Source organism: Dipodomys spectabilis, unplaced genomic scaffold, assembly GCF_019054845.1.
Source record: "Dipodomys spectabilis isolate Male_0828 unplaced genomic scaffold, ASM1905484v1 ptg000042l, whole genome shotgun sequence".
NCBI classification, from domain to species: domain Eukaryota; kingdom Metazoa; phylum Chordata; class Mammalia; order Rodentia; family Heteromyidae; genus Dipodomys; species Dipodomys spectabilis.
Window position 1 is genome coordinate 13,789,026 of NW_024870719.1, and position 12,963 is coordinate 13,801,988.

The window sequence follows — 12,963 nt, forward strand, 5'->3', positions numbered from 1 at the left end:
TATTTCCCTTCACCTCCCCAAATTAGAAAAATGTATACACAAGATGCAGTGCCCTGGAATCAAATACAGTGAAAACAGGGAAGAACATACAAAAGAAACAAAAAAAATTACATGGTATATTATAAATACATTAAAAACAACAGCAAGAAAGTTAAAACCACTTGTATAATCAAGAAATCTAATAACAACAAATGCTGGAGAGGATGTGGCCAAAAGAGAACCCTACTGCATTGTTGGTGGGAGTGTAAACTTGTTCAACCACTCTGGAAAGCAGTATGGAAGTTCCTCAAAAGACTCCACATAGAGCTCCCTTATGACCCAGCAATCCCACTTTTGGGCATTAACCCAAATGATCACAAACAAGGCTATACTAAAGCTACCAGCACAACTATGTTTATCGCAGCATTATTTACCATATCTAAAATATGGAACCAACCCAGATGCCCCTCAGTAGATGGATCAAGAAAATGTGACACACACACACACACACACACACACACACACACACACACACACACACAATTGAATTCTATGCCTCCATCTGAAAGAATGGCACTGCCCCATTTGCTAGGAAATGGATAGACTTGAAAAAAATTATATTAAGTGAAGTAAGCCAGGACCAAAGAAACAGGTTCCATGGTTTCCCTTATTTGCAATAATTAGTATAAGTCTAGGACAAGCAGAAAAGCTCAAAAGCTATATCCATATGACCATCACTGCTTTCAAATAGTTAGGAAGTCGACTTTTGCTGCCTGTCCTCTGGAAATTTTTTTAAGTTGGTTGAATAAAAATAATGACATGTAGCTGGGTGCCGGTGGCTAATGCCTATAATCCTTGCTACTCAGGAGGCTGAGATCTGAAGATTGCAGTTGAAGCCAGCCTGGGCAGTAAAGTCTCTGTGAAACTCTTATCTCCAATTACCCACTCAAAAACTGGATGTGGAGCTATGGCTCAATGTGCTAGAGACTAGCCTTGAGCAAAAGATCTGGAGACAGCTCCCTGGCCCAGAGTTCAAGCCCCACAACTGACAAAAAAAATTAAAAATAGCAATAATAACACAAATTTTGAGCACTTAAGAAATGTACTAATAGTTTGATTCCCATTATAGAATAGACTCCTCCTAATAGCAATGAAAGTTTAACACTATCAGGAGTATTTGAGAGTTGGTAGCTGTCTATTGGAGAGAGGATGATGATGGAGATGACTGACTAGATAGGCCTATTTTCTGTCTTGTTATTCACCCTTGACATATACATAATGCACAAACATAATATAAATTCAAGATAGAAGCCTTTCCTTTTTGATAGTAGCAAAATAAGAATATCAATTTTTTTGGTGGTTTAAACTCTTGAACACTTTCCTATCACTTGAGACATATTAATGCTTTAATTATTTTTCAAACAGGGTCTTGCATTTTTTTCCCAGACTGTTCTGGACTGTTATCCTCCTACTGTACCACCCATGTATCTGAGATGACAGTTGTGTACCAACATACCTGGTTGATTGGTAGCTGTGGAATCTGCTAACTTTTTGCCAGGGCTGGCCTCAAACTGCTATCCTTCTGATAGTCGTTGCTAATTAGTTGGGACTATAGGGATCAGCCAAAGAATCCAGCTTTTTTCTTTTTTTTTTTTAATTTGAGAAAATCAGAGACAATAAACATGTATTCTAGCTCAGTAAATACTACATATTTACCCCATAATCAGCTGGTACAAACAAAATGTAGCAATTGGATTGGTTATGGCTTCAAACTCCCCCATATCAGGAGCCAGTCCACAATTTCATCTTGCTTGTACATGTTTCACAATTCCTACTCTCACCTTTGTAGTCAGCAAGTCATCGCCACGATGATATAGCTGCAGCATTTTATTTGATTTATGGAAAAATACTAACAAACCCAAGTCCTCCCTTGAGCTCCTTATTGAAACAAAGAATTATGTTCCTATATTGCTTTGGAGTTACAAGTAAAACCCATTTGTCAACTGCCCACGTCCCCAAAGAATATGAAATTCAGCAGTTGCTTGAATTACCTCTAAGTTCTACACTTGTGTAGTCAAATGGCTATCTAACATCTCCATTTAAACTGTTTCCATCTATAGCATATCAATTGGTTCTTAAATTATGTATTTAAATTTGTTCATATCCCCAACACCCAACATTAGAAAACTGTACCTCTACCCACCAATTTTCTCAAACCCGAGCTCTAGAATTTATCCTTGAGATTCTCTCTTCCCATCCCATCCCCCACCACATTGCAGGAATGACAATTGACAATTCATAGTTTGATTCCACTTCCTGCAGTCACTTTGTCCTTTACCCTAGTCAAGGTCACCTTTTTATTTTTCCTGGCTTGTTATGACAGCTCCCTGCCAGTGCCTTTCTTACATGCAAGTTTAACACATTCTTATTCATTCTTTTCAGTAGTAAGACAGAGCTATAAACTTAAAACATAATCAATTGTTTTACTTCCCTGATTTTTGGTCACTTTGAATATTAATCCCTCTCTATGGCCATGAAGGCCTTAATTGACTGCTTTTGAATTTGTTGTTGTTTTTGCTGATTTGTTTAAACTTATTGTTTTGTTCAGTGCTGAAAATTGAACTCAGAGTCTTATCCATGATAGGCAAATACTGTCACTAGCCTTAATATGATATCTAGCTATCTTGCTATCTTTGTTTTATATGTGTCATCATGTCCAGTCTTTTTTCAGGTCTTCAAAACCACCAAGCTCTTCCCCATCCTAATTTCATTCTTTGGACTCCAAATTTTTCCTTAGTCTGACTCCTTCTCAATCCTGAGGTTGCATCTTAAATTATTCCTTTTAGGAGAGGCAACAGTCTCTAAGCATAATCCCTGCAATGCTGTTCTTCATCTTGACCCATTTTTTTTTTGTGGGGGGGGGGAGGAGTCCGGTTGTGGGGCCTGAACTCTGGGCCTGAGTGCTATCCTTCAGCTCTTCAGCTCAAGGCTAGCTCTCTACCACTTGAGCCACAGCATCACTTCCGGCTTTTTTCTTTTTGCTTATGTGGTGCTGAGGAATCGAACCCAGGGCCTCATGCATGCAAGGCAAGCGCTCTACCACTGAGCAACCTTCCCAGCCCTTGACCCATTATCTTGAACTGTTTCTTTCCTAGCATTAGCCACAATTTGAAGTTATTTTATTTACATATGTTGTTTCTTTGTCCCAGATTATAAACTTCAATAGACAAGGGAATGAGTTTTGTTTACTCATTGTTAGGCAGGGAAATACACCATATAAAGGAAGGGCCAAAGTATATTGTTCAAGTTTAGATACCTTGGGTTCTGTTTTCCTAATTCATAGATTTTTGGTATTGATTTCTCTGATTTCAATAACCTCATGCCATTTAGCATGAAAAGAAAAATTTGTATACTCAAACATTTTTAGGATTAACTGAGTATAAGGTGCTTACCATATAGCAAGTATACAATTAATATTATTATTTTTTGCCTAGTATAGAGTAAGTGCTGAGTAAGTACTTTTTTTAGAAAATGCCCCATTCAAACAGAGTCTTTGCAAGACATGTCAAAACTAACTGTAGATAATCGATCAGATTAAGAAATGATGCTGACCTGGAAGAGATTTATAGCTTAATACAAGTTGTCATTACTATTCATAATCTACTCATTTATTCTGAGCTGGCTTCCTAAATGGCTTTTATAACTATCCATCACTTTATTTAAACCCACATAAAAGCACTTGTGGCCTTCACCTTATACTACATCTAAAAAATAAAAATATTTTGATTATCATGAAAATCTAATTTCCCTCCCCTCCACCTCTGAATTTCATTCTGATTTCACCTACTTTTCAGCAACTCATAAAGAAATTAAAATACTCCTATCTTTTTCAAGGTGAACTCTTCAGATAGTTCTTAATTTCACATACCCCTTACTCTCAGGATATAATTCAACTCTTTTGTCTTCTCATCCAATCTCTCCCTCCACAATGAGTCCTTGATCTCAGCCTTTAAGCATGCCAATATTTTCTGATAGCACAAATCAAACTTTCCTGTAATTTTCCCTTGCTTTTATGACCATAATTGTCCATACTTATTTCCTCACCAGTCATTCTTTGGAATTCATTTCCAACAACATTTGTTGCTCTCACTAGAGTACTTACTTCTTTCTCGTCATTCTGTATGTCTTTTTTTCCCCCATGTTTCTTTTCCTTCTGTGTCCAGAGTGGCATTTCTAGCCAGTGTATTTATGTATTGATATATCAAATTCTCTTTGAAAATATGGTACAAATGTTCCATCCTCTGTTTAACCTACTGTGATCTTTTTCTACCTATGAAAATTAATCACTTTTTCCTTTGTCTGTAGTATGTTTCTAATATACTTGAAATTCCTTTTAGGACAATATAGAATGTAGCAATGAATGTAGATAGATTGGTATGGGCTCTCCCTTTTAGTTTCTGAGTAACATAAGTGAAGCTCATATGTCTTACCCATTTTTTAATATTTAGTAATTTATCCCTTCCAGTGTTTCAGCACCTACAATATTCCATACTGTACGAAGTATTTTACTTTTTTATTGTAAAGCTGTTATAAACCTGATGTACAGAGGGGTTATAGTTACACAAGTAATTCAATAAGTACATTTCTTTTCAAATAGTGTTACCCTGCCCTCATTTTCTCTTGCATTCTCTTCCCCTAACCCCTCTCCCTGCCATGTTGTAAAGTTCATTTCCAGCATAGTGTCTAGTGAGTATCAATGTTGCATTGGGTCAATTATTTTACATTTAACTCTGAGAATATCAACAAAGAACATGTATAGTCTCATTTCTATGTGAAAACTCAAATCTTACAGTAGGATGTTTACTTGCTTAATATACCAGCCATCATTCTTAACTCTCATAGTTTATTTCAGCCTAAATAGTTTTGGAAGGGGATAAAAAGAAGAGGCAAAAAGGAAATGCCTATCAGTATAAATCCAATCTCCAAAACCACTTGAAAAAGAGATATGCTTCTCTTTATAAATCAATCTCCAGCTCCCAATATATTTTTTTAAATAATAGCTTAAACTAAATTTTATTGAGTGAAGCAACTAAAAATGTTTGGGCATGCTTATAACTGAGCATTCAGGAAGTCCAGGGAAGAAGATCAGTAGTTCCAGGCCAGATTGAACTAAATGTCAAGTTGCAGGCGAGCCTATTCTACATAGGGAGAACCCATCTCAATCAACAATTAGTATATTCAATAAGAAGAACTGCATCTAAGACTGTTGTTAATTCAACTAATCCTATTGTTGATTTAAGTGTCAGACTTCAGGGGAAATTATTCTGTGCATGTCCTTGACCATTGTTAATAAGATTCCTTGTTTTGGTAGAAAACAACCAAGGATTCTCAAGTTAATTCTTTGTTTCAGCAATTTTGAGGAGCACTTTCTGAAAGGACATCCAAAAAGTAATTAAGGGGACTGGGAAGGTGGTTTAGTGGTAGAGTACTTGCCTAGCATTCATGAAGCCCTGGGTTCAATTCCTCAGTACCACATAAACAGAAAAAGCTGGAAGTGGTACTATGACTCAAGTGGTAGAGCACTAGGCTTAAGCACAGAGAGGCTCAAAGACAATGCCCAGGTCCTGAGTTCAAGCTCAAGGACCAACCAAAAAAAAGTAATTAAGGTAAAGATATTATAATGAACTGACACAATTTTCTTTGTAATATATTAACCCTTTGGGAATTTAGATATTTCTTATTCTTGCTGGATCTAAATGAATAGCACTAAGTGAATTTGGAAAAGAAGGGAGAAAACCTGGGCTGAGCTCCATAAGTAAAAATAATACTATGGTAAAATTGAGAGAGAAATATAAGTACTGTCAGTTGGATGGACAGAAAGAGTAAATGTGATGAACTCACATCATTAGTCTTTCTTTTTTTTATTTGCTCAGTAGTGGGGCTTGAACTCTGGGCCTGGGTGCTGTCCCTGCACAATTCAGCTCAAGGTGAGCACTCTACCGCTTGAGCCACAGTGCCACTTCCAGTTTTCTAGTGGTTTATTGGAGATAAGAGTCTCATGGACTTTCCTGCCCGGGCTGGCTTTGAACCGCGATCCTCAGATCTCAGCCTCCTGATCAGCTAGGATTATGTGAGGCATTGGAGCCCGGCTCTCATTAGTCTTTCTTATCCACCTCTCCTTTTCCCCTTTGTCCCATTTAAAACGAGGGAGGGGATAACACTGTTCAACAAGAAAGGTATTCATGCCAGGAGCTGTTGTCTCTAGCTACTCAGGAGGCTGGGATCTGAAGATTGCAGTTCAAAGCCAGCCTGGGGAAGAAAGTCCGTGAGGCTTTTATCTCCAATTAACTACCAGAAAACCAGAAGTGGTGCTGTGGCTCAAGTGGTAGAGCACCTGCCTTGAGCTGAAGAGCTGAGGGACAGAGCCCAGGCCCAGAGTTCAAACTCACAACTGACACATACACACACAAAGAAAAAAGAAAAGAAACTTATGTAACTCAGCCCCTCTGTACATCACCTTTGCAATAAAATTAAATATTAAAAAAATTTTAGTGGGTGTTTCATGATGCTATTTTGATTGGGGTGGGGGGTTCCCAAGAGCTCTACATCCAAACTGGAAAATAATTAAAATAAAGAAAGTAGCTTTAAGTTTCCACAAATGTGCAACTTGCAAAATCTAAGTCAGTTGTCTAGGTAGGACCCATGTGACTTTCTCGGTTCTGTAATTTGTGAAATCTAAGACAGCTCTCTGCGTTTCTGTCTGGGTTTCTGGGCTCTGATCCTGTGCTGCAATGAGGCACAGTGTGAATTAGAGAGGGTAGTATGTACTACTCCTTGTGGTTCTACAGCAATTTAAAATAAAAAGTTGCACAAACAAAATACAACAATCTCTAAATCATACTTTCCCTAGCTGAAATTTAGCATAGTGCTGAAATTGTAAGTCATATGGCCAATCAGTTGGTTCAAGAGTTATGAGTTGTATTATCTCCAGGCATTGTTGTCCATATCCTGTCAGTCTTAACTCTCTTTAGAGGTTCTTGAGTATAGCAAGCATTCAAGCACTGTTCTAAGAATTGGAAGAATTGCATTGCTGACCACAGTAAGAAACCTGTGTTGCACTCAATCTTCTAAATAGAGTTTTGATGCAGAATTTGTCTAGACTCTTATTTCAGAGCATGGCTCATTTTCTTACATTTGTTCTTTATGAAGTGTTTTTATCATCAGAATAATGGTTTCATAACAGGCACTAAATCATCCTTTTTGAATCATATTCACATTTCTTTATCTTTTTGGTAAAATATTAATTTTCTTTTCTACATAAGAGCCAAATGTAGTGTGTCCTAACTTTGGAATGGAAATATATAATATTTTTTATGTGTTACCTTTATATTTCTGGGTAGATTGTCTCACGAAATTATTACTTACTATTCTTATTGGATGGGGCATTTTAAAGTGACATCTGCAAAAAATGCTGGAGGAGATATACTAATCTAAATATTTAAAGCTTCTCTGCCCTTCCTCTCTGTCATCCTGCAAGAAGTGGGAACTGCTGGCCTTAATTTGCCAACCAACTTTGAAAAGATGAAAGCAGCCAGGTGACATGGGAACTAGAAGGAAGGGTTGTGGAGGCAATAGGACCTCTTGTGTCTGAGATCAGAATGAGAAAGCTTTAGATGTGGAAGTGAGGGACCCAATTAAAGATATCCTTTCTACAAAATGTCAAGAGGTATTTGACCAACCTTCTCAGTGGCCAATTAAAAGAAAAGTCAAGTCCATAACTTTGATATGCAGTCGCCTACAGCAATGTCATTGCTCTGCCAGGACTTCTGAGTCCCACCAAGCTCTCTTACTGGTACTTGAGCATGATCTCTTATGCAGACTTCTCTCCCTGGGTGCCTGCATGCAACAGAGCAAATGGCCAAGCCGTTGGACTCATCTTAATCTTATAAAGGGTTAGAGAGTTTTCTTTTATCATCAGAACTTTTCATTTTTTTATTGGAAAATGGTGCCTGACAGTGGACAGTGATTCTCACTGCTCATATCAAGCAAGTGGTGGGTGAATGGGGCACTGCTACAAAGAGAGGTACTATAAGGGAGTCCCAATGTTGCTGGGCGGCACTTTCCTTGAAGCAAATGGCAGCACCAGCTGATCTTCCTTTCCTCCCGAGAATAGAGAGACAAATGGATGACCATGATTGTAATTGTGATGTATTTAAATCTGATTGCAAAGGATTTATTTATATCCTAAAGTCAATACATTTAGCAAACTGAGCAAAACCCTGCTTTCAATGACAACTTCTTCAACTGCATTAGACAGCTTTGTTTCCAACTCCAGTCAATAGAGGGGCAATAGGCATTCTACTTGTGATTTCTGGTCTATTTGTGTTTGCCCATTAATTGACTTTAGAAAAAGTTCTTTCCCTGATTGAATTTTGTTGCTGTACATGGAAAGTAACAAAAAGGTGTTACTGTGGAAAGAAACATTACTGACAGACAGTCTTCTGATGCAATCAGTATACATATTTAACAAATAAGCAGAACACCTTCTAAGGATCTTACAAAGGATCCTACAAAAGGCCTTACTGTTGACAAACACATTCCCATTAAGAAAAGTTAAATGCATCAGTAAAAAATGCTGACAAAATATCATTCTTTGTGTACTTGAAAAATTAAATACCAGTTATCTTTCTTTCTTGGAAAATTTCTATAATAGTATCATAATGTCAAGTAATTCCACTTTCCTGCTGTAAAAGGAGAAAAAAGCCACAGCGATAGAAGAAAACTAGACAAATGGGACTGCATCAAATTTAAAAACTTCTATTCAGTAAAGGTAACAATCAACAAAGGTAATATATCAAATAGAAAAAAATGTAACCATATATCTGGTAAGAAGTGATATTCACAATATATACAGAACACCTATCACTCATCAACAAAAAGTAAATAACCCAATTACAAGTCAATAGATGGAAGTAGAGGTTTGGCTCAAGTGATAGAGTGCCAGTGTTGAGTGAAAAAGATAAGCAACAGCCCATGGACCTGAGTTCAGGCCCTAGTATTGTGACACAAACACACACACACACACACACACACACACATAAGAAAGAGAGGAGGACAGAGAAATGGTCAAAAGATTTGAAAAAACATTACTCCAAAGATACAATACAAATAACTAACAAGTATATAAAATTATTCAATAACATTAATAATTAAGGAAATGAGATGTAGGAAGTGGCACTGTGGCTCACGTGGTAGAGCACTAGCTTTGAGCTGAAGAGCTGAGAGACAACAACCAGGCCCAGAGTTCAAGCCCCACAATCGACAAAAAAAAGAAAAAGAGAAAACAGGAATGAGATGTAAAGCTACAATGATAAACTACCCTTTCCATTACAATGATTACTATTTAAAAGACAAAACTATTGTCAAAAGATACAAAAAATGAAATTACTGTATGTTGTATTAATATGAAGTGTTCCAATTGCTATGAAAAGCATGTAACTTCCCCAAATACTGAAAAATATAATGTACATATGATAAATTCAATAATCCCACTTCTCATCATATTAAGAACTGAAAGTAGGATCTTAAAGAGCAATTTCTATATGCATGCTCATTACAGCATTATTCTCAAAAGCCATCAGGTAGAAATTATCTACATGTCTACTAATGTATTAAGTGGATAAGGGAAACATGGTATCTCCACACAATGAAATATCATTCAGCACAACAAAAAAAGAGGGAAATAAATAAGCTGCAATAAGGAGACATCTTGAGGCATTATGTAAAGTGAAATAAGCCACTCACATAGAGACAACTGGTATGTGATTTCACTTATGTCAAATCTCTAAAAATAGTCAAATGCTCAAAAACAGAAGGGAGACATAAGAAGATACCTCATCTTTTACATATTTTACCTATTTTCTTACTAATAACTGGCAGCCTCAAGGCCTGGAGTGTTGGGATTATCATTTTCCAGAAAGAGAGGTAGATCACCCATTCCCCTTAACCCATCATCTCTAGGGTTTAGAGATCTTCATTTTTAATATTAGAGATCCAAAGGCATACAGGAAAAAAAAGTGGAGGACAAAAGATCCTTGAATGAAACAACTCAAGCCATTTATAATTGTATTTCTCCTCCACATCAGACAGATTTATTTATAGTAAAATAGAGTATCTACATTCACCCAGACAAGAGTTGATTGGTGGCATGAATGTTTGTGTCCCTCCATAACTCATATTGAAATTTAATTCCCATTCTGGTATATGAGGATAGGGAGGGGGTTAAGAAAGTGTAATCGGGAAGGGAGATGAATTTTATCAACATACATTTTGGATATTGTGGAATTATCACAGTGAAACCTCTTTGTACAACGACTATATATTGCTTTTTAAAGGAAAGAGAGAGAGAATGAGCCTTTTAAGGAGTGGTTTAAGATATGAAGGCAAAGAGAAGGAATTAATGCCCTTCATAAAGGAAGCTCTACAGAGCTGCTCCCTGCCTTTTTATTTCTTCCATCATGTGAGGACATTGCATTTGTCCCCTCATCCTCACATGATGGCCCAGCAACAATGTACTAGTTCAGAAGCAGAGAGAAAGCATTACCAACCACCAAACCAATCAGTGCCTTCATCTTGGTCTGCCTAACTTCCAAAATTGTGAGGTGCTGAGTTTGAACCACGGTCTCATACTCTACAATGCAAGCCATACTCCAGCCCTTTTTGCTTTAGCAATATTTCAAATGTAACTTCATGCTTTCTGCCTAGCTTAGTATCAGATCATGACACTTCTGTCACTGCCTCCTACATAACTGAAGTTATAAATATATCCTATCATACTTGTTTGTGGAAACAAGCTTGTTTGGGGAAAGATGGAGGAGAAGGGGGATGTCACTAACCTTTTGTTCAGTGTTTTCCTTCTTTTGAGAAATTTTTGTTATTGACAATTTTTAATTGGGTTATTTATTTGCAATAGCATTTTGGAGTTCCTTTGTGCATTGTGGATATTAACTCCTTGCCAGATGTATAGCTTGCCAATATAACTCCTAATATTCTATAACTCCTATTCTATAACTCCTATTTTTCTCAGTTCTATTAATGAACAACATTCATTTAAGCATGGCATAAAATCTCAGTCAAATTCTCTCTTTACTAAGTTCTCAAGCCTTCTAGATTCTCCATCTCCATTTTTTCACTTTTTTAACTTTCTCTCTCTCTCTCACCCACACACACACACACACACACACACACACATACACACACACACACACACATACACACACACACACACACACACACACACACACACACACACACCAAGCTAATTCAAAACCTTACCTGTCTTGTCTCTGTTTAGCTGACTGTACTTTTGAATTCTTTGTAATTTACCAGGTCAAACTAATTTTATCCCAGGATTGACTATCTCTATCTCTGTAGAATCTCTAAAATCCTGGTATTTGTTTTGGCTATATCTTAAAATCATTTTGTCACTGAATTTTGTACTGTGGAAACAAAAATCCATCAGATAAAAATTATTTTCAAATCTAATTTTATTAAGCAATAGATAAGTATACATGTATACGTACATATATACATGTATATATATATACATATATAGATATGTTGATCCATATAAGCAGTATGTCCTTATAGGGTTATAGGAATGCAGGTGTTTATTCTATCTTTATAGCCGTGTTAATATGGCATTTAGATAAAGATAGCAGTCAGTTAGGACCCAATGAGTTGAACTGTTCATTCTTTTATCTCCCATACTCTTGAGCACTGAAAGATTCCCTTATATATGCTTATTAGTTGAGGCATAGATTTTTGTAAGCTTCATGGGCAGATAAGCTAAAGAACCAAGAATTAGGATTAGCATATCCAGCAAGCAAGTCCCCTTCCTTGATGCCTAGGCAAAGATGGCCATATAGAAGGAAAGGAAAGTTTATGTGAACCCTACTGCATTAGTAGCATATTAGTGAGAACTCACACTGAGGTTATTTCTACTGCATATGCTATCATTGTGCATGAGTTAGAGTTTAAAACCACTTCCTAGCCTTTTGGCCGGAACAGCCATCTTCCAGTAATTTGCCAAAATGACGAACACAAAGGGAAAGAGGAGAGGTACTCGGTACATGTTCTCTAGACGCTTCCGGAAACATGGAGTTGTTCCTTTGGCCACGTATATGAGAATCTACAAGAAGGGTGATATTGTAGACATCAAGGGAATGGGTACTGTTCAAAAAGGAATGCCCCACAAATGTTACCATGGCAAAATTGGAAGAGTCTATGTTACCCAGCATGCTGTTGGCATTGTTGTGAACAAGCAAGTTAAAGGCAAGATCCTTGCCAAGAGGATTAATGTGCGAATTGAGCATATTAAACACTCTAAGAGCCGAGATAGCTTCCTGAAACGAGTGAAAGAAAATGACCAGAAAAAGAAGGAAGACAAAGAGAAAGGAACTTGGGTTCAACTGAAGCGCCAGCCTGCTCCACCCAGAGAAGCACATTTTGTGAGAACCAACGGAAAGGAGCCTGAGCTATTGGAACCTATTCCCTATGAATTCATGGCCTAAAAGATGTTAAAAAATAAAAGATTGCTGGACTATAAAAATGAAAAAAAAACCCACTTCCTAGAGAGAGGTTGGGAGCAATAAGTAAGAATACTACATGTAAACAATTCTTCTCTCACTGCAATGCCTGATTCAGCTTTGCAACCAAATGTGGTCCACAGACCACAAAAACTCCTGGAAATGGCTAGAAATATAGATTCACAGGCCTTACTCAGGATCTAATATATGAGAGTCTAAATTTTAAAAGATTTGCAGGTGATTCTTTAAAGCCTTTTAGGAGAAGCCACTTACTAAGCACTTTATAAGACATTATAATATACTAGTAGAAAATGATAAATAAGATCTTGACGAACCATTGAAACAGGATGGTGCTACCTAAAAATGCCGATACCAGCAACACAGCATGATACTCAAT

The 12,963-nt window shown here is 37.1% G+C and overlaps 1 protein-coding gene across 1 annotated transcript; it reads left to right on the forward strand.

Annotated features, from left to right (window-relative positions):
- The first annotated feature begins 12,035 nt into the window (after positions 1-12,035).
- Positions 12,036-12,590, forward strand: LOC122106502 (60S ribosomal protein L21-like). Its single transcript, XM_042677858.1, has one exon. The coding sequence runs from the start codon at positions 12,072-12,074 to the stop codon at positions 12,549-12,551; it is 480 nt and encodes a 159-aa protein (XP_042533792.1). The 5' UTR covers positions 12,036-12,071; the 3' UTR covers positions 12,552-12,590.
- The last annotated feature ends 373 nt before the right edge of the window (positions 12,591-12,963 follow it).